This window comes from Zootoca vivipara, chromosome 13 (genome assembly GCF_965207765.1).
Source record: "Zootoca vivipara chromosome 13, rZooViv2.hap1.1, whole genome shotgun sequence".
NCBI classification, from domain to species: domain Eukaryota; kingdom Metazoa; phylum Chordata; class Lepidosauria; order Squamata; family Lacertidae; genus Zootoca; species Zootoca vivipara.
The window spans coordinates 28,262,661-28,289,424 of NC_142596.1; the positions used below are offsets into that span (position 1 = coordinate 28,262,661).

Below are 26,764 nucleotides of genomic sequence, written 5' to 3' on the forward strand. Positions count from 1 at the left end.
AAAATAACTATGTGAACATATCTCTAAAGCAGTATGCCAAAAGCGACAGGTATTATAGAACCACACAATAAAACCATCAGGACTAGTTTCTGATAAATAAATGCTGCTATCAATTCCTTCACCTTCGGATACATCTCCCCACAACCCCTCCCAACAGCCTGGGCTGAAACAACCAAGATCACCCCCAAAAATCTCAGAAGAAAGGGGGCTTCGTGGAACCTGCTGGCACTGCCCTAGTCTTGCTTTTATGAATAGACCCCATGCAGACTGCACTGTGTCCTGTTCAGCAGTCAGCTCAGTTGCACTGCACACACCCAGATCCAGGAGGCAGCAGGTTTCATTTGGTGAGTTTCCCCGGGGGTCCAAAGGGTGGTGCATAAAACTGAGTGGAGGGGTGTCCTTTCCCTGGCCTCTGCATCCCTCTCATCCAAGGAGAGACTCCTGCTGAGTCACAAAACTGACTGGAGTGACCTCGGGCCACTCGCCATTTCTCAAACTAGCCTACTTCACAGGGTTGCTGGGAAGGTAAAAGAGGATTCTCGCATGCACAGCACCCCCAGCTCCTCAGAATGACCTTGCTCCCCTTTACCCCACACCCCTCGTTCTGGCCTGAGTTGCAGTTCATTTCAGTTTGGTATCTGTCCATCTGCAGCAGTGTTCTTTCTTGAGGGGCTACGTGGCACAGAAACACACATGTACAACAAAGCCTGTGTTAGTGTACTGTACTCTTTAATATAGTTCAGTAAAGTGATCAGTCCAGGTATGGGGCGGGAGCCCTGCAAAGCTTGTGCTGCCTGCCAAGTCAGTTCCTGGAAGGGGTAGAGGCATAGGGGGCCCAATGAGTTATTCCTTCCAAAACAACTTTAAGGATGCCAAGCACAACTCCCTTGGACCTCTGTGTGAAATTTGGCAGGCTTCATCCCCTGAAAAGGGGATGCTCAGCTCACAGATTCCACCCATTTCTGCCCGAAAGGAGAAAAGGGTTAATAATTTAATAACATTTAAACAGTAACCTTATATGCAGACATTTAGTATTTTTTCTGTTATTAGCAGCCCAATTTACAATAGCCCGATATTGGAAACAATCTATAGAACTCCCCACAGAGATCTGGTTAAATAGTATCTGGAGTGTGGCTCCATTGGAAGGCCTTACTCACCACAAAAGTGTAATTAAAGGCACTTCAAGGATAGACACTTTTGGTCAGGGGTCAGCAACCTTTTTCAGCCGTGGGCTGGTCCACTGTCCCTCAGACCATGTGGTGGGCCAGACTATTTTTTTGGGGGGGGGATGAACGTATTCCTATGCCCCACAAATAACCCAGAGATGTATTTTAAATAAAAGCACACTTTCTACTCATGTAAAAACACCAGGCAGGCCCCACAAATAACCCAGAGATGCATTTTAAATAATAAATAACCCAGAGATGCATTTTACTCATGTAAAAGCACACTGATTCCTGGACTGTCCATAGGCCGGATTGAAAAGGCGATTGGGCCCCATCTGGCCCACGGGCCTTAGGTTGCCTACCCCTGCTTTTGGTGATGTTGACTTCCTTTCTTTTCCTTTACAAATGAGACAGAAGATACTTTTATTCCACTTTCAACACAGGAATCTATGTGGAGAGGCTACTTGAATTGACAATACCTAACTTATTGCATGTGCACTATGTACTATGTATGGAATTTAATAAGAATGGACCACTGGACAAGTTAATGTAGTTGTGTGTTCTTGTCTTTATTTAAATGAGAAACCATAAAAATCATTGGGGAGACTTCAGAAAGAGGTATTGTCTACAGCAGAGAATTGCACTGAATTAAGTGAGAGGCCTGCATATTAATTCGATGTCTAGCTGATTGGAAATGCAAGACCTTCAGCAATGTGAGAGAAATGCTGTCACTCACTCAAAGGGGCCGGATGATGCACAAACGTTCCTGCGGGTGGGGTCGGAATATTTCACAAATCCAGAAGGTTTACAAAATCCAGAAAAAAGAGCCCACAATGTGGAGCCCAGAACACACAGGGATGCCAGCTGGGATGCCAACAGGTGCCCTACCTGATCCACCCAAGTGCTTGCCAACTTATCTGGACGCTCCAATCACTCCAGTTGTTCCCGAGGTAATAATTTTTCTGACGCACTTTAGCAGTATAGGTTGCTGTTGGCATGCCGGGTTCCATTTTAAGTTGCATGTCCGTTGTCATGCGTTTGCGTTCCTTTGAAGGAAAACCCCCCCAGAAGCAAACAGGTTTACATTATGTGGTCCTTCCCACACCACAGGAAAACACTGGGAGGGGGTTCTTCTGGTGAGTGGAATTCTTCTCTTTCCCAACTTTCTATGGAAGGAGATCATTTTGGGATATGATAGAAAATTGATTTTGGACTCTTATGTAGCAATGCACAAGGGAAGAAATTTTAGAGAACTGTTTCAAGACAAGCTGCAATGGAAGCTCTGTAGATGAAATCAAAGGGCTCGAGACCAAATGGCGGAAGGATCGCCTTCCCTCCCTCCTGAGCCTGGCCATTTCCCACCTGAGGGGCGGTGGCGGTGGCAGCCACAGCCAGGGACCCAGGGCTGGGCTCATTCCTCCATCCAGACAAGGAAGAAAAGATGCAATTCAGCCTAGCCAAGGAACTAGGAGTGTGTGGAACAGTAATGGGGCAGTGAAAGAGGCCTGGAGGGCTGCATCTGCCACCCCTCCCCTAGGTTCTGTGATCCAAAGGAAAGCAATGGCTTGGGGCTGGCAGCCCTGATCTCAAGCCAGTCTACTCTGGGAAGTCTTGTATCCCTCTCCAGGCACCTGAAGAAGGGGGCTCTCCATTACAAAGGTTTCTGCCACAATAAACCTACCACCCTTTAAGGTGGTGACTTTGCATAATGTACTAAGATGGATGCAGGAGGGGCTAAGGAAGGTCTCTGAGCATTGATTGGTGCTAATCATGAAAACAAACCCACCCTTCCCACCCCACTTGTATGCTGCTCCTCTTGTCTTGTTCTTCAGAGCAGCCCCCAGCAATGCGCAAGGAGAGTCTGCCAGACCGAAGGATCCCTTACCAATGTCATCAGGGTCCACACTCTTCTTCCAGATCCCTTTCCCTTTGGCCTCCACTGAGAAAAGATACATGAAGCTATACACTTCATTAGTCTGAAGGGCGCAAGTACACTTGGGGGTCGCATTCTGGCCTCTCTTGTTCTTAGGAGAACACTCCAATGATTTCCTGGAAAAATGGTAAGACTTAAAAGATGTTTTCAAAGTAGACAACACTCAGATTATTTCTGCCACAGCCTCGATTTGGGAAAGCTCAGCCCAAGTGAGAGAGGGGCTTTGCAATGCTTCCAGCTGCACTATGCTGTGGATTCCCCAGACCCCCCAGGAAAAGTTGCAAGTGTGCAAGACGAGATAAATCTGTGCACCTTGGAAGTTCTCCAACCACAAGTGGTCCAGTGAAAAGTGTAATGAGAAACCCTTTGGATCCTGCGTTTCTTATTCTGCGTTTGGAAAAGTCACAGTGCAGTGGTAAGCTGTGAGGAGGGTACCACCAGCCCCAGAATCACCCAACAGAGGAAAGAGGAGATCTGGTGGCAGTTCTCACGTTTCACAGTATGACCTACGTTCGGCCACTGATTCGATCAGTCCTTATAACACGCACGAAGAACTTCTTGGGGCAGTCGGTAGAGGCGTCCACTTCCCAGGAACAACCCACTTCGGAGTAATGGTCTGTGAAGCACCTTGGCTTGAAGTCCTTTGCGGATTCGGCTAGAAAGAAAGAGAAGAGTTTGCTTGAGTGCCAGACTGACACCAACTATTGTGCGTCATCTCCAGATTTTCAGAGGAAAGCAGTGTAGGAATGTTTTACTCAACGAAACTTACATATTCAGAGGAGGCCTACCCAGAAAGGGCCTCTGCAAAGCCACACTTTGGCCCTCCGTGACTCCACTGCAGAAAGGGATAGAATCTCTGCTCTACTCCTGTTTTGTCAGGGCAGAGCTGTAATTACAGGGGAGCTAGACAGGTTTTTTCCCCTGAGTGAAGCCTCCAAATGGGTGCCATTGAGGCTCTTAACCTGTGTGTGTGTGTGTGTGTGTGTGTGTGTTCGTGTGTGTCTCTGTGTGTGTCTGTGTGTCAAGCTGTGTCTTTGACAAGGGTGAAATAAAGCCTAGATCTGACTCTGCCCCAGGGGGACCTTTTGTATATATATATTTGTTTTAAAAAAATATTCCTGGGGTAGAGAATGCATTGTGCCTGAGTCTGGAAAGCTAACTCTGTCTCTGCCTTAGAAAAAAGACCTTCCAAGGACAAGCCTTAAATTTCTATGCTGACTGCTGCTTGTTTTTCCTCCTCCAGGTGCATTGGGTTGCTCACCTCAATGTTTATAATGCTCTCCTAAAAACATGAAACTAGCCGTGACACTTGATCAGGCCAAAGGGGCCCGTCTAGTCCAGTATCCTGTTCTCTCAGATGCCCCAGTGGGAAGCTTGCAAGCGGTATTCAGACACAAGAGACTCTCCACCTCCTGTGGTTTCTTGCAAATGGGATCTGGAAGGGTTTCCATGTTTGATTAGAGGCAGAGTATGGTCATCATGGTGGTAGCCACTGACGGTCCTGTGAAATTGGATTAAAGCCATCCAATTTGTTGGCCATCATTGCCTCCTGTGGGAGCAAGTTCCACATTTTAACTCTGTGCTGGATGAAGAAGTTCTTTCTTCTTTATCTGTTCTGAATCTTCCAACATTATGCATCACTAGATGTTCTTGACTTTTAGCATTATGAGCGAGAGGAGGAAACTTTTCTCTATCCAGTTTCACTCCCCATGCTGAAACTCGTTGCGAAATGCCTCAGTGCCCCTCGGTTCATTTCCTTGACTGCTTCCTTGAGCCACTTCCTATGCAACGCAGCTGTGCTCCAGATTGTGCCACGACATCTCCAGCTCAGCTTACTCAGCCCTCCGGAAATGAAACAGCCACAGGACTAGCATGGCCCCCCAGGAGGGAAGGGGCAGCGTCTGTCTCCCAAAGGTGAGGGGCCCTTCCCACCTGCCCAGCTGCTCTCCTGTACTGACTCTGGGATCTTGATCTCTCTCTGCTGCATCCCCTGAAATCTCAGGGCAGACCAAGTGGACTCCTTCAAGATGGAACTGAACAAAGCTCTGGTAACAAGGAACCGTTTTAGGGTGCTTTCCACTTGGAGTTGTCGCACATTGAAATGTTAGGAGCTCGCTGCCCTGGGAATTTTATTGAAGCAGGGGAAAGAAGCACAGCACGGAATAAATAAAACCCTTTCCCCTTCATGCTCACCTAAGTGTTGATCTCCAAATTCTCCCCCTCAATTCCCTGAGCCCCCCCCCCGCTCTTGCTCCCTACCATAGGAGCTAACTCTAAGGCAGTGTTTCTCAACCACTGTTCCGCGGCACACTAGTGTGCTGCGAGATGTTGCCTGGTGTGCCGTGGGAGAATTACTTTATATATAGTCAATATAGGCACAGAGTTAATTTTTTTAACATTTTCTAATGGTGGTGTGCCTCGTGATTTTTTTCATGAAACAAGTGTGCCTTTGCCCCAAAAAGGTTGAGAAACACTGCTCTAAGGGGCAGAGGGTCGCCCTCCCCCAAGTTGATGGGTTTTGCCATTCAAATGGTGTGGGTGCACCAGATCATGTGATCAATTATGTGGGGTGGGGCTTCCCCCCGCCATATTTTATTCAAGTTGGCAACCCTGCTCCCTACCATGGGGGTGGCCAGGCTTTATGTTGGAGGGGGGAGAACCTCAGTTACTTTTTATTGATTTACTTGATTTAGGGGGGCAGCTGCCCTCCTTTTGCTATACCCATGCTACCCACTGGTCTTTCTCCAAGAAGGCAATCCACTCAACCCGGGAAACAGGTGGCGTATATGCCACCCTTTCCCCCACACTCTTGGAAATCTCTCTCTCTTCTTCCATCCCCTGAAATCCGAGGGCAGACCAAGTCGACTCCCTCAACATAGAAGCAGCCATGAGGAAGGACCACTCCAGCTCCTGTCCCCATAGTGGCCAACCAGATGCCCTAGAGGGTAGAAGCTCACAGACAGGACCTGGGCACAGCAAGAGCCCCCACTGCCGTTTCCTGTAAGTGGCATTACTCAGAGGCATTTACTGCCTCTGACACTGGAGGGAAAACGGTCATCGTGGCTAATAGCCACTGACAGCCCTCTCCTCCTCCTCCTCTTTCTGCATGAATTTGTCTCATCCTGTCTAAGTTGTCCAAGTTAGATGTCATCACTTGTGGAAGTGAGTACCATAATGTTTTAAACGTGTGGGGAAGACCTTGCTTTGTCTCCCAAAATCTAGCTTCCTTGGACGCCCCCAATGAGTTCGCCTGTGAAGGAGGGAGGGGAAAGAACAACATCTGCCCAATATACCGGAAAAATTATACTGTTGCACTACTAAAGAGAAGTAGGAAGGATCTCCTGACGCAAACAGTGGGGAGACAGACGGAGCACCCATGAACTCAAGAAAATTCATAGAATTAGAACTGTAGGGCTGTTGCTAGTGACGTCACCTACTCCCTTTGTCTGCAGTGCAGGAATGACAGCTAAAGTCCTGCCAGTCCGTGTAGATAATGTGGATAATGCAACTTAAGACCCCAAGTCATTGCCCCCCCCCCCCGCACACCCAATGACTATGGCTGGATGTATGCTGGTGGTGGTGAGAGGAATGCAGACTGCTTTTGGAGGGGGAAGAAATGGGGTCAAATGGTGGGTTTCTGGCTTATTGCAGAGTTTCAAAACCCCCAACAATACCAGAAAAGCAGGCCTTCTGGAAACCTGACCCAAGCAGCCTCAGCCCATTTCAGGCAGCTGAAACCCTTTCCATATGGCTTTCCGGTTCTCTTTGCTTTGCTTGTTTGTTTGCTTGTCAGTTTGTTTGCTTTTTAGATGTATAGCACCTCTGAATGTGGACAGAGCTGGTTTTAAACTTAGGAACCTTTTAGTTTAGATCAATAGGCAGTGCAACTCCCAATAGAATATAACAGCCATGGGGCGAGTTTCTAGAGCTTTTTGAGAGATGGAGGAGTGAGGGATGGTGTTTTTCTGATCAAATCCCCTTCATGCACAAGTCACCCTCTTTCTCTCCCAGCCACCTTAGGCGAGAAAGCCGATGGTCCTCTGCTAAGTTGCTCCTACAATTTAGAGACTCCCCCTTTGTTTGACTGCATTTTCCTCAAACAAGCAATTCAATGCTTCCGGAGCCTGGATAGCAAAATTGGGCTACATTGCAGTGCTCTCTCTCACACACATTCACTCACCAATACAAGCGCATTGAAGCTTCTTTTTCTCAGCCACAACGCCACCTAATAACAACAACAACAACAATTTTATGGTTGCCCCAGCCACTCGTGAGTGGCTTCTAACAATTATAAAAGCATAATAAAACATCAAACGTTTAAAACTTCCCTATACGGGTCTGCCATCTAAAATTCCCATAGTTCTTTATTTCCTTGACACCTGATGGTGTTCCACAGGGTGGGTGCCACTACCGAGAAGGCCCTCTGCCTGGTTCCTGGTAACCGAGGAGTGCCAGCTTAGCCCCACAACCATGGGTGCCATGCAACACGCATGGCCCTGGTGCCACAATTTGTGGGTGCCTGGCCCCTTCATGGGGAATTTTGCGGGTGCTCAGGCACCCAGAGCCCTGGGGACAGGGAGTCGGCACCTACCGGTATGTTGTATCTTCACTTCTCACAGTGAGGGAACTGCCAGAAGACCCTCAGAGCTGAATGATGGGGGTGGAGACGCTCCTTCAGGTAAACTGGGCCGAGGCTGTTTAGGGCTTTAAAGGTCAGCACCAACCAACACTTTGAATTGTGCTCAGAAACGTATCGGGCACCATATGTGTATTATGGCTGGGCAGTATTTGCATCAGTTGGGCTTTTTTTTTTTTAATACAGTACAGGGAAAATAAGCCTGAGTCCTGACTTTGCAGTGACTTTTCCTTTAAGGGTGGAACTGTGACCATTCAGAGTTATACTGAAATGTGTCTGAAAAGTGTCTGAGCCCACCCCATGTCCTTATGGGGCGGGCAGCACTATCTCTCCCCCTCTCCCCCCCCCAATAAAACACCTAAATGAACCAGGACGCTCCTTCTACAGACAATGAGCGTCCCCCTCTGTCATTTGTTATATTGAGGCCTTGCACTGCTCCCAGCTAGAAACGTCAATCCGGGCTGTCACATCGCTCATTGGCTAAGAGCTCCTACAGGGCGTGGCCATTATGTCGGAAGCTCTTGTCTCCCGCGGATTCTTTTCTGGTAGGAAGATCATCCCCACCACCCCTCCTGGCCTTGCTCTCTGTCCGGCTGGCTGCCCAGCTGCCCTCTTGCAGAGAGAAGCAGCTTTCCTCCACGGAGACTTACCGTGCCAAAGGAAGCAAGCGAGGAAGACGGAGAGGAGGAGGCAAGGCCTCCTCCGGGGCCCCCCAAAGCCCGTCCTGCCGTTGGCCATCCGGAGAGCTGCTGATGGAATGTGCCTGGCCCTGCTGGGAAGAGACAATGTTAGTGTATTTTGAAAGCCTGTTGGTCCCCTCCAGATGTGTGCCACAGGCAATGGGGGCTCTGCAGGCTCAGCTGAACCCTAGAGCGATCTTCACTACGGAACGCCACCCGCTTACCTGTGCAAAGGGATTAGGGAGCCCCCTCTTATTCAAGGCCCAACTGAGAGCAAGGCCCAGCCCCTTTGCAACAGTCACATCCAGCATCCAACAGGCAGAAGCCACGAGACATTGGCCAGTCGCCCAGCTGTGGCCAACCACTTGTCCTGCCCTTCAGGCCTTCAGCTTCTATGAGTAGCTGGGAGGAGACTGGGCCAAGGGGGCTCAGATGCTAGGGCCCCAAAACACTCACCACTACTCAAAGGCCTGGAAACAATGCCTTATGAGGAACGGCTTAGGGAGCTGGGTATGTTTAGCCTGGAGAAGAGAAGGTTAAGGGGTGATATGATAGCCATGTTCAAATGCAGTATATAAAAGGATGTCATATAGAAGAGGGTGAAAGGCTGCTCCAGGGAAGTGGACACAGAGCAATGAATTCAAGCTACAAGAAAGAAGATTCCACCTAAACATTAGAAAGAACGTCCTGACAGTAAGAGCTGTTGTAAGGTGGATTGTAAGCTGTTGTAAGCTGTTGTAAGGTGGCTTCCCAAATTGACCAGACGAAATCTCAAGCAGTTGAACAAATTTATTATTGGTTTGTCGGCAAAACAATATGGAGCAGTAGGGAAAAAACCATTCCTCATTCTGCCCCACCCTTGTCCATGTACAGAGAGCTTTTATACCTTTTTGACAGAGTGAAGATCAGCCTTTCTGCAGTACTTCATCAACCAATCAAGAGAGAGCACCCCAAGATGCAAAGTCACCCGCCCAACTCTACTAAGTGGCGTTATGTATCTGGTACCTTCATACACGTGTCTATGTGGAATTTTACAGGCACAATTGTGGTTGTGCTCTACTTAGAACTTGCGGTGGGCTACATCCTCTATAGTCTGATGAAACAGAACATCTTGTGGCTAAGCTAACTTCCTTTCGCAATGGGTTACAGAGAAGGGTACAAACAGAGAAGTGCTGTCTAATTTACTTTCTATCAGAGACAGAGAGATTTAGAAAATGGAGTTCCTCTTGCTCTTGTGGTTTATGCTAGACAGGATGGAACAAAGTGTGGCTTAGCTAGAATTTCTTAGAAGTGCTGTGTGTGTCTCTTTGTGCAAAATGTTGCTCTTGTGCTGAAACAAAGAAAGAGAGAATTCTACTGGCTGCATAACATGGATTCCCTCTGGTTACTTAGGGCCTGTGTGGCCTGACCAGGATTATTCTGGCCCTGGTCATTGCCACCCTATACTGTTTGACAGTGGAATTTGCTGCCAAGGAGTGTGGTGGAGTCTCCTTCTTTGGAGGTCTTTAAGCGGAGGCTTGACAGCCATCTGTCAGGAATGCTTTGATGGTGTTTCCTGCTTGGCAGGGGGTTGGACTGGATGGCCCTTGTGGTCTCTTCCAACTCTATGATTCTATGACCCCCCTTTCCATGTGGCTTTCTGGTTCTCTTTGCTTGTTTGTTTGCTTGTTAGTTTGTTTGCTTTTTCAATGTATAGCACCTCTGAATGTGGACAGAGCTTATGGGGCGGGCAGCACTATCTCCCCTCCCCCCAAATAAAACACCTAAATGAACCAGGACGCTCCTTCTACAAACAATGAGCGTTTCCCCGAGGTTCTGCGAAGATGGCGGAGTATCAACATCCTCCCTTCTGACCTCCGTACTTTACTGGTTTGTTTTTAAGTTTTTTACTGTTTTATACCGTGTTTATATTTTATTTTCGTTTTATTCTTATCTACTTAATTTAGCTCAGTTTTAAGTTTTAAGTTTTAGTCATAGGTTTTAAGGAATTAAAGTACAGCAGGGAGTTGTTTAAAGTCTTCCTGACCTTCACTTGGGGGAGCGTCTGGGCCTCAGCATTTTTTTAAAGAAGAAACCTTTCAAGTTGTGACTGCTCTTATCGTTATCTCCCTGCATTTACTCCCTGCTCCACCATTCTACTAACCAAGCAAATGAACTGAAGCGAGACTTTTACCAACCTGATTTTTACCAAATAAATAATGGTGACGACATAAATCTGACATCAGGAACCATAAGACTGAAAAACCAGTAGGAGAACACTTCAATCTCCCAGGACATTCTATACAAGATCTCAAAGCAGCTGTTTTATTACAGAGAAATTTCAGGAACAGACTGGAAAGAGAAGTTGCTGAATTGGAAATCATTACCAAGCTTAAAACCATGGAAGCACCTGGGATGAATAGAGACATCGGATTCTTATCTCATTATGCATGATCAAGCTTTCTTTAGCACCTCAGCCCAGTACTAATTGCAGCCATCAGCAGCCATTAACAGCTATCTCCAGGTTTACCACTCCCATCAGCCCATCACCCATTCCCACCCACCCCCACCACCCTCTGTATATATATATGGTCTGACACTTCTGTTTCTAGTGTATCTGAAGAAGTGTGCATGCACACGAAAGCTCATACCAAAATATAAACTTAGTTGGTCTTTAAGGTGCTACTGAAGGAATTTTTTTATTTTAAAAAAAGTGATTTTGAATTACTGTACTTTTTTTGGGGGGGGGGGGACGACGACTAAGAAATATGCATGCAGGTTGCCCAACACTTGCTATGCAAAAATTCACTTATCCAAACATGAGGAGTTAGTACCAAAACCTCACTATACACACACCTCAGATTCATATATCCAAAGCGCCAAAGTTTGCCCACTTCCTTGCTTCCTTCCTTGTTTGTGCTTTGCTGGTCAGCGACAGCCATTTTCAGCCACAAACGAGGGAGGGTGGGGGAGAAGGATAGGAAAAACCAGTTTTTCCTTTGCTGGTCGGCTGCAGCCATTTCAGGAAGAAAACATGGATGGGGTGGGGAGAGAGATTGGACAAAAACGGATTAGAAATGTTCCCATAGAAATCAGTGGCTGCCATCACCACCTCCCACTGTAAGAAAGGAGCCGCTTCTTCTCCAGGAACTCCTCCTCCACCTAACAGGCGGGGGCAACACGTTTTGGCGCGTTCCTCGTCCTTCTCCCTCCCCCACCTCTGCCTCACCTGGCGGGTTCCCTCGCTCCCTCCCCCGGCCGTTTCTGCAGAGGCTTAGGATCACTCTCTTCCCGAGGAGGCTTGGGAGGGAAGCTGCACACCCGCCAGCCATATGTTTGACGGGCCCAGCTGGCGGGCGTGCAGAGAATGGGGAGTCCGCCAGCAAAGCCGCGCAGCTCCCCCACTCGCTGGGGCGTCCCTGAGAGGCCAGCGCCCTGGTGCAATGAACCACTAAGCCGTATGGGAAAGACGGCCCTGGCTGCGTGCTGCTCTGCACATTTTGCTCACCAACCCAGTGAAGGGGAGGAGTGGCACTTTGGGAATTGAACACAATTCATTTCGAGCAGCAGGGCACCAAACTAATGCGCTGGGCAAGGGCCCTTTCTCATTCTAGGGCTTAGCCAGGGACAAGAGTGGGTGCTGCTGCTGCCGCTGGGTGCAACAGACTGGTGTGGGTTTAAGGTCCTATGCGGCATGATGGATGGTGAGCTGGGAGCCAGCAGGCTCTGAGGTCCGTGGAGGACTGCTGCCCCCTTGTGTCCAAGAGTCACTGCAAGGCCATCTGGGAGCTCTTTGAGAAGCATTTAAGATAAGGGGGTCAGCTGAGGAAGACAGACTCCGCCTCCATGTAGGTGTAGTATGGCAGGGACCCCAAATCACTCAGACCCCCAGCAATGGAGGAGCCAAAATTTCGTATTGTACAGTTCAAGCCACACCTCTTAATCGGCAGGTAACTAATCTTTTGCTTCAATCTGCAGAGGGCCCAATCCGCACGCAGCCTCCTGTGCCCATCAAATCCTGGCTGCACCCTGTGGCTCAGCGTAAGCCAGCAGCAAGAGCCTGAGAGCTGGCAGGAATCTGCACTCAATACATTTAAAAGCTTATGCAGATTTATGCAAATGTGCTTCAACATTCAGGTTCTGTACTGTACTTGAATGTTTCTAGCCACTTCCTTTCTTATGAAGCTTCCATTCGCCAGGGTAGTTTCTCATCTTCTCAGAAGCCATTCATTCTACAGGTACCTGTGAGATGCAGGTGAACCATGATGGCAGAATGGTCCATCTGGGCTGCCCACAGCCACACAGCCATCTCTTTGCCAGCTGGGAGCAGCAGCCTCAGCCTCTATTGGGGGTGGTGTCCATAGCAGGTCCTTCCCCATGCAAACTCCAAGCTTCTCTCCCCCTTTTGGAAATGCTGTCCTGCCTATGTCACACCTTGAGTGGAATAAGTGCAATAAAGCTGGATCATTTGGATAAAAAACTTTAATGCTAGAATGGTATTGTCTCAGTCACTTGGCGATACTTCCTGGCATCCCCATCACCAAAAGCGGTCCCGGAGCATCCCTTTATTCAGCCTTCTTCCCCTCCTCTTCTCTGATCTCTGGCAGAGGGCACAGGAAGTCATACCACCACACAGAGACCTTGTTGCTTGCTATGGCTATATGAAGCTAGACCTCCTTATCTGTATAGAAGCAGCAACAAAAGAAAGTCAAGCAGACAGTTCTCTGCAAAAGCAAGGCAGTGCCTGAGCAAAAGCTGGCCACTTGCTAGATTCAGAGCCTGTCAGCAGGCAGAGCTGAAACACTTGACAGGCAGGTGTGGATTCCATTGCAGGTGACCGTCCAGAAACTTGAGTCCAAGAACAGCTTGTGCTCCAGCCCCCAGCCCAATCTGGGTCAAGAAAGCACCCATCTCCCTGAAGGCCCCATTCATGTAAGAAGTGCCAAAAGCAGCCTCTTGAGTCCAGCAACTTGTCCTCAGAGTTTCCACACAGACACTGGCCTATAATCAGGAAGATGCCTCTCCTTGCTGGCCTTTGGCTTAGTCCTCTGTTGATAGTAAGGGCCCTTCCCTACCTGGCTTAAAGGGGCCTTTTGTCCCTCCTTGAATTCCCTCTCCCATGCAGCATCCTCCTTCAACTGCTGTCCCATAGCTCCACCTCCCTAAACCCCCAGATCCTCTATGCCAGGCATCCCCAAACTGCGGCCCTCCAGATGTTTTGGCCTACAACTTCCATGATCCCTAGCTAACAGGACCAGTGGTCGGGGAAGATGGGAATTATAGTCCAAAACATCTGGAGGGGAGGGCCGAAGTTTGGGGGTGCCTGCTCTATGCAGTTGGTGCTGCTTTCCTTTTTGCAGCATAGTGGATCTCTGGATTGAGGGAGGATTACACCTGGAGGAGGTCACTGCTTGGTTGAGGCGGAATTAAGGAGGTACAAGGGGCCTCAGGGGTATGAAAGGCCTTTGTCCCTGGCCAATTCTTCCCTCAAGCATCCATCGGAAGCCACCTGTTGCATGTCCATGTCTGCCCCGCAGGGTGCACTTGGCCAGGCCGGGTCTCTTACCTCCTGAGCCCCCCAGCCAGGGTGAAAGAGGACCCTGCTCATCCCAGTGGCTGCTGCAGGGCTGTTCTGGACAATGCTGAGCAAGGGTTTGTAGGGGGACTGCCCGTCTAGGCGGCTGCCAGCGCTGCCACTCTTGCCCTGGGTGGCTGTGCCTCCCTGGAGAGCTGAGCTGAAGGAGCGGTAGCCAGCCAGGAGGGAGGCCCCTGGGCAGGGGACAGACTTTCCTGGCCCATGCTGGGAGGGGCTGCCTGGCCTCGCCTCTCGCTCTGCAGCTGCCATACAGGAGGAAAAGCAAAGTGAGTCTGGGCCTTCTGAGAAGACACCCTGGAAAGCAGGGTGCAGGTTGCTGGTCACAGGTGAAAAGCAAGGCCCTGCGTCATGACTGAATGGCTGGATTTGGTCCCTGAAAGGAGAAAACTCCTGCTCCTCCTCCTCACAGACCTGGCTGAAACACTTGTAGCCCGAGGGCTGGGGGGCGGATGTGCTGAGGGGCAGTTCCAGGGCAGCACTGCTTGGCTGGGAGGAAGCCACTGTCTCTGTGCTGGTGTTGTGATAGACAGGTTCAGAAGAGGTCTCCAAAACAGCCCTGTGCTTGTTCAGCGGTGCATCTTGAGAAAAGGAAAAAGCACTCTGCATGTGCCCCAGAGCCTGGTCCTTGAGAAGGGGGTGCTCGTCCAGGATACTGGTGCCCCCACTGCTCAAGTCCCCACTGAGAAGGTCTTTGAAGAGCTTGGCCACAGCGTCTTCATGAGGGACCTGGCAGTCTTCCTCTTTCCGAGTTTCTGGCTTGGCAGATGCAATGCAGCTGTGAATATGCACAGGGTGCTCAAGGCCCATGTTTCCAAATGGTGCCACCGCTGCTGTCACACCAGCGGCTACTTTGCTCTTGGCGGGGTTTGGGATCTGGTCCCACCATCCCTTCTTCACCCTGCAAAGCAAGAAAGCGCCACTCGTCAGTCCTTCCCGGTCCTCAGAAAGGGAGAGGCAGGGCTCTGCAAGGGCCGCCTCCCCTCCGAACATCAGGAAGCAATCTTCCCCCTCCCGAGGTGACTAGCAGCCAAATGCATGTGAGAGAGCTGAGGAAGATTGTTTGGCTGGAAGGAGGATGAGGAGAAGACTCAGAAGGGACAGGGGCCGCTTTCCTCCTCCTTTCCTGTCAGGGTTGCAGGAAAATGCCTCTGCCACCAAGGCCTGCAACCTTCAAGCAGAAGTGACCATGTACAGTATTTATTTGTTTTGCTGTGGGCAAAGGGCAGCCCTGGAGAGAACTACTTGCAAAGCACCCAAAGCGTACCTGGAGACGCAGAAGAAGCTGAAGGTAGCCAGGGCCATGATGAACACACACAGCAATGGGATGAAAATCCAGAGGAAGGAGCCAGAGCTTGGCTCAATGTCTGGAAGGCAAGCAGCATTTTGGTTATCTGGGCGGACAATTCACCCTGATACCAGCGGGAGGCAGGGGGTGGCTGGGTGGCTAGCTAGCTGGCAGACAGGCACCCACCCACCGACCCACCTGGAAAGGGGGCACAAGATCAGGCTAAACGGCCAGAAGCCTCAGTTGACAAAGGAGCCCAACTCACACAGCTGGAAAGAATTTCAGGGGATTTGCAGTACCGTGTTTCTCCTTTTTTAAGACGTAGGCATAATATAAGACATAGCAGGATTTCTAAGCAATTGTGCGATATAAGCCATAACCCGAAAATAAGACATAGTGATAGACCCTTCCCCCCTCCCGCCAGCAAACTCCCCCCCCCTAAAAATCTCTCCCCATTTTGCTGTCGCTCCAAAGACACGTATTTCTTTTAAAAGCTTGTAAAAATGCACCGAAGAGCCATAGCTGCTGGTTGCTGCAGACTCGTGATTTCCCCTCCCGTTCGATTTTTTTTTTTTTAGCTAGGCTGTGTGAGTGAAGAGGAGAAAAGTGGCATTTGCGGTGGGGAGGAGATGAAACAGGAGGAAGAAAAGAGGGGCGATTGAAGACGCTGCCTTCCCCTTTAGGGAGAGACTCTGTGTGCGCGTCTCTCTCTCTCTCTCTCTCTCTCCCCTGCGTGTCTCTCTCTCTCTCTCTCTCTCTCTCACACACACACACACACACACACACACACACACAGAGCCCACCTCTCGCTTCCCCCCACCTTCCCCCCTTTTAAAAACCTTTTAAAAAGTGAGGATTCTTTTTCTTTCTATTGCTTGTCTGTAGAGCTGCCCCTTTAAGGATTTTTACTGGTACCGGGATCGCTGCCGGTGGCTTCTCGCTGTTTAGGAGCTGCTAAAAGTTAACATTTTGTGGGTAAGAGAAGCAGTTAGGACCAGCAGATTATCTCACCCCGCTTTCCTGCTGGCTCAATTGCTACAATTGCTACCATTTACCATTTTAATTGCTGCTCAACTGCCTTGTTTTCTACAGTATCTCTTATCAGCCGGTAGCCTCTTTGCTATCAGTGCTACAAAGTGCTACATTGTTGGAACTTTCGCTCTTAAGTCTTGGGCTGGCTGGTAGAGATCCTTATTTGCTATACGTACTGCATCACACAGATAGATTCCATTATACTGTACTGGTTTAAATTTAAGAAGCTCCAGTGTAGCAGATTGCTATTAAGTGAGTCCCCACCTGGGAGGAGAGAGAGAGAGAGAGCAGCCCTTCGGAGGAGCTCCCTCCCTCCCTCCCTCACGAACATCCCAGGGCCGGGGAGAGAGGGCTGGGCCAGGGACGCACACACTTCCCTTCCCTCAGACTCCCTCTCACGGAGTTTGGTGGTGGCTGTTGCCCGTCCTTTTCTTTCAGTCAAGAATCCTGCCCCGCAGGGAGCCAGGGAGCAAGAGGGGCACTGCTCCTGACGTAATAAAAACAAGACATTCCCTGAAAATAAGCCACCCAGTGTTTTTTTGAGGGAAAAAAGTTATAAGACGGTGTCTTAAAATGTGAGAAACACGGTATTTCTCCTTAGGGTTTTTCTTTGCCTATTACCTTGTAGGGATGTGGTGAGGTTTATTTGTTGGTTTTAGCTTGTCTCTCTATATGTTAGGGGAATTGAAGCCTTCTTTTGGCAAAACAGTTTCCCAAATTGGGATGTGGGGATGGGCACCAACATGCACATTTAATGCCTCATGTGTTTGGTTTCTCCTGCACATGCTAATCTAACCTTTAACCCCCTCCTGCAGTTTCAAGCTGGTTTCCCTTCAGCCAGACTTACCTTGGGCTGGGGAAAGAGGTCCTTGGGTCACCCAGCACCACCAAAGTAAGGGGCAGACAGGATTTGTACTGCTTATTAGTCATGTAGCACCATCACCGCACACAGAGCAAGAGAAGCAAGAAGGTAGGTCTCTGTCCCAGGTAGTCTATCATCTCACCTTTGACCAAGGAAAAGACAACAGGCAAGGAGAAGAAAAGAGAGGAGAGCAGAGGAGGGGGAGGAAGCACAAATACAGCTACAAGCAGTATACCGTGAAGTTATATGCAGAGAAAAACCAGCAGATCCTGAGCTTGAGGCAGGAAGAGGGAGCATTGGTGGTAGCGGGGCCTGATGTGCTGTGGCACCACACTGAACCTGCTAACTTCACCCAGGGGTCTGCAGCACAAGCCTACCCAGGGCAAGCAATCGATGTCACTGTGGAATCTAGAAGGTCTTTCCAGTTATTTGTCTCTAGCCAGCCAAATTGCGACTGCCCCCTCCCTCTCTACCTGTGTTGTGCCACTCATCGCTTAGTGCATTTTCATGCAAAGCATTGTGCCACCTTCTACTAAAACAAGTCTTCCAAATGATTAGTAGCATGTGCCTTAGTCTTCAGAAAGAGGTACTTGTCTACAGAAGAAAATTGTGATGAAATAAGTGAGAGGCCTGCATATTAATTTGATGTCTAGCTGACTGGAAATGCACGACCTCAGCAATGTGAGAGAAATGCTGTCACTCACTCAAAGGGGCTGGATGGTGCCCAAACATTCCTGCGGGTGGGGTGAGAGAATTTCACAAATCCAGAAGGTTTACAGAATCCAGAAAAGAGAGAGCCCACAATGTGGAGCCCAGAACACGCAGGGATGCCAACTGAGATGCCAACAGATTGTTAATAATAAACAGGTGCCTTGCGCAGCCCCCGCCTTAAGCACTTACCATTTTTCCATGTGTACTCAGCACTCCAATCACTCCAGGTGTCCCCGAACAAAGCAATTCTCTGCCGCACTTTTGCAACATAGGTGGCTCCTGGCATGAGGTTATCGTCGAAGATTTTATGATGAAAGCCTTGCGTAATGTGTTCATGTATCTTTGGGGGGGGGGAGAGACAGAAGCAAACAGGTTTACATTATGTGGCCCTTCCCACACGTGCACAGGAAAACACTGGGGGGGGGTGTTATTCTGGTGAGCTGAATTCTTCCCTTTCCCAACTTTCTATGGAGGAAGATCATTTTGGGATGCGGTAGAAAGGTTTTGGACTCATGTGATAATGTGATTATGTGATAATGAGCAAGGGAATAAATTTCAGAGAACTGTTTCAAGAAAAGCTGCAGTGGAAGCTCTGTAGATGAAATCAAAGGGCTCGAGACCAAATGGCGGAAGGATCTCTTTCCCTCCCTCCTGAGTCTGGCAATTTCTCACCTGAGGGGTGGGCGGACAGCCACAGCCAGGGGCCCAGGGCTGGGCTCATTCCTCCACCCAGGCAAGCAAGCAAGAGATGCAATTCAGCCCAGCCAAAGCACTAGGAGTGTGTGGAACAGGACTGAGGTGGCGGAGGCCTGGCCTGGCCAGAGTCCCAGGGGCCAGGTGAGAGAGGCCTGGAGGGCTGCACCTGCCTCCCTTCCCCTAGGTTCTGTGATCCAAAGCCTTGGGGCTGGCGGAGGCCCTGACCTCAAGCCAGTCATAAAAGGCAGCCCACTGCTCTTGTGTGCCCCACTGGCGAGGGACATATAATCATTTGCCAAATATAGCTAAAGCCTTTTTGGCCTGCAGTTTGTTGGATCTACAGAGCTGCCCAAGGAAAGCATTAAGGAAGGGCAGGAAGCAGGCCCGTCTTGCCCATTGGGTCTACTGGGGCGATGCGCCAGGGCGCTGAGGGGCACCCCAGCAAGTGTGGGAGCTGCGCGGCAGTCTCCCTTTTCCCTCCTGTATGCCCACCAGCTGCGCCGCTCAGGGGAGAGCAGGGAGGTAAGCGAGGCGGAGCAGGCACTAGGACCCTGTTCCGCCCTGCAGCGCCAGGGTCACCCCTCATTCCGGCGCTGCGTTTCATTGGTAGAGGCAGGGAAGGCTCCGGACTGCAGGAGGGCTCCGCTAGGGGGGGCGGGGGGAGGAGGAGAGCCGACCTCCTTCCCATCCTTGGGATCCTGAGCAAGCCCAGGGCTTCAGGCTGCCCACCGCCTGCCCTTCCTCATTGCGGCCAGGGCACAGCAGGTGATCCCTCCCGGAGGTGAGTTCCCGTCCCTGCACTCTGACTCAGAGCCGGGAGCTGCGCCGGCCGGAGGGAAAGGGGGGGGCGCCGCAGAAATTTTTGCACCACGGTGCTGGATACCCTTAAGACGGCCCTGGCAGGAAGATGCCATGTCAACTGGCATGGGGCAGGGGCATTATGAGGCTTTCAGGGGTCCCAACACCTCAACCTCTGCTCAGGACATAGAAGGTCCCCGCCACAGTGTATGTGATTGTTTTAGTATTTTTTTAATTTTAGAATTAATGGCATTTTTAAATATGGAAGAGCTTGCTACCTTGGGTTCCCTTTGGGAGGAAGGGTTGGATATAAATGTAATTAATTAATTAACAACAATAAATTTGTAGCACTATTCCTGGTGGTCGTACAGAGAGGAGCATGCTGGGAAAGTGTGCCTACCTTGTCTGTCTGGTTTATAGGCCAATAGGCAACTTCATAGACTGTTTCCGGATTTTCATGAAGAAGGTTCCCTTCTTTATAGTCATCTGCCCAGGTGAAGATGTACGAGTCATCCGTCCTCTTAACAGTCAGGTTGACAAGCGGACGGGGTTTTACTGCGTTTGGGAAGAAATCAACAAAGAGAAAGATGTGGGGAGGCAAAAGAGGTTGGGGAGAGTGGCTGCTCCCCACACAGAGGATCCAATATGGGCCTCTGGTTTGGAAGGTGGGGAAGGTCAAAGCATCAGGTCCTTCTCCCTGGAAGGACAGACACACACTGCCCCCTCCTTCTCTTAATTCCTTCTCTCTGCTGCTTCACACCATACAGTCTCATGGCAATGTTGTGTCACACAGGATGTTTTCAGTGTTAGAAACCGATATATAAGCTAGGTGCCAAATGGCTCCTTAAACCAGGGTTACAGTCACGAAAACAGAATGTCTAGTTGGCATTTGGGTGCCAAGCAGCTTGGTCCCTAAAATTTGTTCTGATCATGCAGATAAAATATGACAGATACAGTTCTAAAGGGTGTGCTGTTAAGTGTGTAAAAACAGGCAAGATCCAAGGCTCCCCAGGCATGCACCTCTAGATGGGGGAGACGACAGGCGCCATCCTGGCTCACTTGGTCACAAGTGGCCAATAACCAAGGGCAAAATGCACCTGGTGCCTGACAAATTTCGAATGCTCGATGTTTAGTTCTTATGCTACTGTGTAGGAAAGCACCCTGTGGCTTTGATGTGGCTATAGAGAAACAGACGGCCAGCAGGTGTGGGCAAGTAGCAGGCTGTGTCCATTCCAGGTGACCCCCAACATGCATACAGAGGCAAGCCCCTCAATTCATTGGGATTTTCCAGAGTTGCCACATATTGTCCTGCTTTCTTGAATTCTGGGGCCTCTCCTAAGTTCTTCAACCAGTTCCCAGGAGTGGCTTTTGCTCTTCTTGGCAGCCATTTTTTCTCTCTCCATCAACCACTCTAATTTCTTCCAAACTGGAGTATCCTGCCACCATTCAAGGTGGTGACTTTGCCTAATGGACTAAGCTGGATGCAGGAGGGGCTAAGGAAGGTCTCTGAGCATTGGTTGGTGCTAATCATGAAGACAAAGCCTCCCTTCCCACCCCACTTGTATGCTGCTCCTCTTGTCTTGTTCTTCAGAGCAGCCCCCAGGAATGCGCAAGGAGGGTCTGCCAGAACAAAGGATCCCTTACCAATGTCATCAGGGTCCACACTCTTCTTCCAGATCTCCTTCTCGGCCTCCAGTATGAAATGATACTTGTAGGTCCGCAGTACTTCAGACCGAATGCTGCAAGTACACTTGGGGGTCACATCCAGGCCTCTCTTGTTCTTAGGAGAACAAACCCACGATGGCCTGGAACAATGGTAAGACTTAAAAGGTGTTTTCAAAGTAGACGATGCTCAATTCATTTCTACCACAGCCTTGGTTTGGGAAAGCTCAGCCCAGGTGAGAGAGGGGTGTTGCAAGCGTGCAAAAGGGGATAAATCTGTGCACCTTGAAAGCTCTCCAACAACAAATGATCCAATGAAAAGTATAATGAGAAACCTTTTGGATCCTGAATTTCTTATTCTCGGTTTGGAAAACTCACAGTGACTGCAACTCAACTCCGAAAGACATTTTGTAAAGAACCCTCATCCATTTTCTGGAAAAGGTTTGGGCTGGCTACTCCTCCCAGGGTGTCTCAGAGAAGGCAAAGCCACCACAGATGCATTATTCTGCAGCCCTGATATCAGGAGCCACCAGGGCTGGAAGTCCACGCCCTCAGACTACAGTCCCCAGGATGGCGAGGCCTTTATATTTAGCTGCCATATCTCAAGGGTCTCCTTCTCTGTAAGAGAAGCACTGTGGCACAAGTTATGCTGGGCGAGGCTCAACCACGTTAATGTCACTTCTTTTAATTTCTCTCCCTTTTTATATTATTATTACCTTACCCTGGTACCACCAGCCCCCAAAACACCCAACAGAGGAAAGAGGAGATCTGGGGGCAGTCCTCACATTTCACAGCATGACCTACCCTGGGCCATAAAGTGCATGAGTCGTTGCAACACGCAGGAGGAACTCCTTAGGGCAGTCGGTGGAGGCGTCCACTTCCCAGTGACAAACCACTTCGGATTCATAGTCTGTGAGGCAACTTGGCTGGATGTCCTTTGAAGACACGGCTAGGAAGAAACAGAAGAGTTTGCTTGAGTGCCAGACTGACACCAACCGTTGTGCAGTTTTCAGAGGAAGGGGGTGTAGGAATGTTTTCCTGAACGAAAGTTACTTATTCAGAGGAAGAGTCCAGCACAGGCCTACCCAGAAGGGGCCTTTGCAAAGCCCCACTCCAGCTCTCCAAGGTGCCATTGTGTGTAAGTCTGGAAAAGCCTTAGAAAAAGACCTTCCAAGCCTTAAATTCTCCTTGCTGACTGCTGCTTCTTTTTCCTCCTCCAAGTGCTTTGGGTTGCTCACCTCACTGTTTATAATGCTCTCCTAAGAACATGAAACTAGCCCTGCCACTGGATCAGGCCAAAGGGGCCCGTCTAGTCGAGCATCCTGTTCTCTCAATGAATGATCAGGTGCCCCAGTGGGAAGCCTGCAAGTGGGATTCAAGCGCAGGAGACTCCTCACCTCCTGTGGTTTCCTGCAACTGAGATTTGGAAGCGTTTCCATTTCTGTTCTGAATCTTCCAACATTAAGCATCACTAGGTGTCCTTGACTTTTAGCATTATGAGAGAAAAGAAAACTTCCATATCCACTTTCACTATACCCTGCATAATTTTATTAAATTTTCTATCCTGTCACCTCTTTCTCTCCTCCTTATCTACTGCTGCTTACCTGTCTAAAATTTCTAGCAGGGTTGGTCTACTTTTCCACCACCCAAGCCACTCCTCTGCTTCTCACAGTGCAATCTTGGGCATGTCTACTCAGAAACAATTCCCACCGAGTTCTGTAGCAACTTGAAGACTGAAAGGTCTATTATTTCAAAGCTTAGGGCCTTTAGGCCAACAAGAAACTATTTCTTCTTCCTGCAACAGACTAAGTGGCTCCCCCTGCCGGAACTTGCTGCGAAATGCTCAGGCAGGATTGCAGCTTGCGAGATGGCATCTTTGCCTCCATCTGCTTCCTTGCACCGCTTCTCCTGCTCCTGGCGCTCCAACAGCAACATGGCCCCATTGACCTCTCTGCTCCAGGCTGAGCCAGGACATCTCCAGTTCAGCTTGCACAAGCCTCCAGATGTTTATTTTCTTATCAAAAACGGACAGAGCAGCTTCACCTCCAGTTTCAGTTCCTCAAAAACAGCAGAGGGACCAAACTTCCCTTTTCATCTTCAGCAGAAAAGCCACAAAGAAATGAAACAGACTAGATGCTCCCCAGGAGGTGAGGGGAGATGGGTGGCATCCGTCCCCCAAGGGAGAGGGAGCCCCTCCCTGCCAACCCAGCCACTCTCCTACACTGACTCGGGAAACTCTCTCTCGCTCCCCATCCCGTGAAATCTCAGCGCAGACCAAGTCGACTCTCTCAACATGGAAGCAGCCATGAGGAAGGACCACTCAAAGCGGCCGGCCAACAAGGTGGCTGAAAGAGAAGATGCTCGCAAACAGGAGCAACTCCCCCCACTGCTGTCTCCAGTAAGTGACATTACTCAGAGGTATTTACTGCCTCTGACACTGGAGGGAAAACAATCATCGTTGCTAGTAGCCATTGGGAGACCTCTCCTCCACCGAGTCCACCTCTACTGTGGATTTGTCTCATCCTGTCTAAGTTGCCCAAGTGAGAAGCCATCACTGCCTCTTGTGGAAGTGAGTCTTATGATGTTTTAAATATGTGGGGAAGACCTTGTTTTTGTCTTCCAACATCCTTGGACGTCCCCAATAAGTTCGCCTGTTAAGGAGAGAGGGGGAGAAAAACATCTGCCCAATATACCGCAAAAATTAAACTGTCGCACTACTAAAGAGAAGTAGGAAGGATCTCCTGATGCAAACAGGGGGAAGACAGACGGAAAACCCACGAACTCAAGAAAAACAATAGAATCACAGAATTGTAGGGTTGCTAGTGACCCCACCTAGCCCACCTTCCTCACTGCAGGAACCAGAAATGGTCTTAATTCCCCCCCCCCAAATATTGTACAGTATTCAACTAGGCACGCCTGCTTCGTGGAAACCTGACCCAAGCAAGCAACCCGCCCAAGCCTTCGGGGAGTCTCTGGGTGCGCAACAGCTACGGCCGGGGGAGCTTCACTGTTGCTGCCGCCGAGGGAAGCGGCTTTCCTCCGCGGAGACTTACTGTGCCAAAGCGAGCAGACGAGGAAGACGGAGAGGAGGAGGCAGGGCTTCCTCCGGGGGCCCCCGAAGCCCGTCCCGCCGTCGGCCATCCGGAGAGTCGGGAACAAAGTGCGCCGGGCCCTGCCGGGAAGTGGCACCGTCGAGCGGCCCGCTTCCCTCCTTCTGCCAGTGCCAGCCCGGCCGCCAGGCAAAGCGGAGCCAAGCAAAGCGGAGCTCAGGAGACACCCGTCCGCCAGCCCCGCTTGGCTTGGCCTGGCTGCCCGGAGTCCAGGAGCCCCTGCCGCTGCTGCCTGCTTGGGCGACGGGCTGCTCCGCTCGGTGGGTGGGGAGGAAGAAAGGGCAAATTCGGCCAGCGCCCGCCTCGTCCCGCCTCCCCCGGGGTTCCAGCCAGCGCTCCTGCCCGAAGCGAAAGGGAATCCCGGAGGGGAGAGGGCACGGGAGGGGAGGGCAGAGACCCGGACGGCGACGGGGAGCCCTTCGCGACTCGCCTGCTCCAGCCCCCCTGGACCACGCACCCTCCGCTGCCACGGCTGCTGTCCGGGAAGCGCTGGGTTGCGCCCTGGTCCTCCTCCTGGGGCGTGGATTTGCATGCCGAGCCCGGCCCCTTCCCGCCTTTGCCGGGAGTTCCCAGCCAGCCAGGAAGTTGGGCTCGCACCAAACTCGGCTACACAACAGACTGCGATCGGTGTCTCCTGAACATGTGCAGAGTGGGCGCGCCGCGGGACGACCACGCCAGCCCCGTGGGGTGTGGGTGTCTGTGTGCGCGCGTGTTTGTGTGTGGGTGCGCAGCCATGTCAGTTCGGGCTCTGGAATCGTGGCGCTGCAACCCTTTTGGCCTGTTTCAGCTTCAGCTGGGTTCGTCTACTCTACTCTTATTACTTTTCCTCCAAGGGCAGGTGAAAGTTGACCAGGTAGATCATTGGGAGGGGAGAGCAGGGGTCTATGGGGCCCAGGAGGGGTGCTAAGAAGGAAGATGTAGGTTTTTTGGAAGTAGAAAGGTAAAGGTAGCATAACTGGTGCTTGCATCAAGGTTTCCACATGCACCTCCTCTTCCCACTGAACAGTACTGTCACTGGGATGCACTTACTCACTGACAAGTTAGTCAGTGTGCTGGAGTGGGTCTCCCTTATTTAGACCTTTTCTGTATTGCCTAATTATAGATAGGCAGCCACACTACCTTATACTAAGTCAGACCATTGTCAACACTGATTGGCAATCGCTGCCCAGGCTTTCAGGTAGGGTGTGTCTCTCAGGCCTAGCTAGAGATGCTGGGGATAAAAATGGAATGGCAGAAAAAAATTATTTGAGTACGCTGAGATGGCAAGTCTAATGGGGAAAGTTTGGAATAATGGCAACCAAAAATTTAACACAGAATGGGACAAATACAGACAATTCCTAAAAGATCATTGTAAACATCTGAAATCTGAAATGACTCCTGCAAGGTGACATAACTTATGGATATATTGGATAAATATAAATTAGATGTTATTCAATAAGCAGTTAATATAGAATTGTAGACTAGAGGACCCACATTCAGGTGGAGGGAAGCCTTGTTACTTTACTATATCTTTGATGGAGAGTGATAATTGGGATTAATAAAGATTAAATGCAAAAAAGAGAGGTTTTTTAAAAAAAATGCTGGGGATGGAACCTGGAACCTTCTGCATATGTACAAAGCAGACACCACTTCCCTGACTATATATATAAAATAACTATGTGAACATATCTCTAAAGCAGTATGCCAAAAGCGACAGGTATTATAGAACCACACAATAAAACCATCAGGACTAGTTTCTGATAAATAAATGCTGCTATCAATTCCTTCACCTTCGGATACATCTCCCCACAACCCCTCCCACCAGCCTGGGCTGAAACAAACAAGATCACCCCGAAAAATCTCAGAAGAAAGGGGGCTTCGTGGAACCTGCTGGCACTGCCCTAGTCTTGCTTTTATGAATAGACCCCATGGGGACTGCACTGTGTCCTGTTCAGCACTCAGCTTAGTTGCACTGCACACACCCAGATCCAGGAGGCAGCAGGTTTCGTTTGGTGAGTTTCCCCGGGGGGTCCAAAGGGTGGTGCATAAAACTGAGTGGAGGGGTGTCCTTTCCCTGGCCTCTGCATCCCTCTCATCCAAGGAGAGACTCCTGCTGAGTCACAAAACTCACTGGAGTGACCTCGGGCCACTCACCATTTCTCAAACTAGCCTACTTCACAGGGTTGCTGGGAAGGTAAAAGAGGATTCTCGCATGCACAGCACCCCCAGCTCCTCAGAATGACCTTGCTCCCCTTTACCCCACACCCCTCGTTCTGGCCTGAGTTGCAGTTCATTTCAGTTTGGTATCTGTCCATCTGCAGCAGTGTTCTTTCTTGAGGGGCTACGTGGCACAGAAACACACATGCACAACAAAGCCTGTGTTAGTGTACTGTACTCTTTAATATAGTTCAGTAAAGTGATCAGTCCAGGTATGGGGCGGGAGCCCTGCAAAGCTTGTGCTGCCTGCCAAGTCAGTTCCTGGAAGGGGTAGAGGCATAGGGGGCCCAATGAGTTATTCCTTCCAAAACAACTTTAAGGATGCCAAGCACAACTCCCTTGGACCTCTGTGTGAAATTTGGCAGGCTTCATCCCCTGAAAAGGGGATGCTCAGCTCACAGATTCCACCCATTTCTGCCCGA

General features: G+C 50.0%; 3 protein-coding genes across 6 annotated transcripts in view; 1 reads left to right on the plus strand and 2 right to left on the minus strand.

Moving 5' to 3' along the window:
- LOC132593203 (uncharacterized) overlaps window positions 1-12,773 on the minus strand; it is a 37,614-nt gene extending 24,841 nt beyond the window's left edge. The window contains exons 1-7 of one of the 3 annotated variants that reach the window (XM_060282846.2): window positions 11,624-12,713; window positions 11,251-11,404; window positions 8,386-8,507; window positions 7,280-7,324; window positions 3,610-3,754; window positions 3,052-3,215; window positions 1,717-2,212 (exon numbers count right to left, since the gene is read on the minus strand). In XM_060282846.2, the coding sequence (XP_060138829.2) occupies window positions 2,178-2,212; window positions 3,052-3,215; window positions 3,610-3,754; window positions 7,280-7,324; window positions 8,386-8,507; window positions 11,251-11,404; window positions 11,624-11,726 (768 nt within the window). In that variant the 5' untranslated portion in view covers window positions 11,727-12,713 and the 3' untranslated portion in view covers window positions 1,717-2,177. Of the gene's footprint in view, window positions 1-1,716; window positions 2,213-3,051; window positions 3,216-3,609; window positions 3,755-7,279; window positions 7,325-8,385; window positions 8,508-11,250; window positions 11,405-11,623 lie in introns of those variants that run through there. The other 2 variants (XM_088656816.1, XM_088656815.1) reach the window with 2 other exon arrangements.
- The window catches only part of NSMCE1 (NSE1 component of SMC5/6 complex), a 155,852-nt gene that overhangs the window by 29,176 nt on the left and 99,912 nt on the right, over window positions 1-26,764 (plus strand). The window lies entirely within an intron of this gene.
- Window positions 12,859-24,662, minus strand: LOC132593202 (uncharacterized). The gene is made up of 7 exons (XM_060282845.2): window positions 24,090-24,662; window positions 21,841-21,985; window positions 21,019-21,179; window positions 19,775-19,929; window positions 18,070-18,220; window positions 15,255-15,354; window positions 12,859-14,888 (listed from the first exon to the last, which is right to left on the minus strand). Exons 1-7 carry the CDS (start codon window positions 24,175-24,177, stop codon window positions 13,841-13,843), a joined length of 1,848 nt encoding a protein of 615 aa, XP_060138828.2. The 5' UTR covers window positions 24,178-24,662; the 3' UTR covers window positions 12,859-13,840.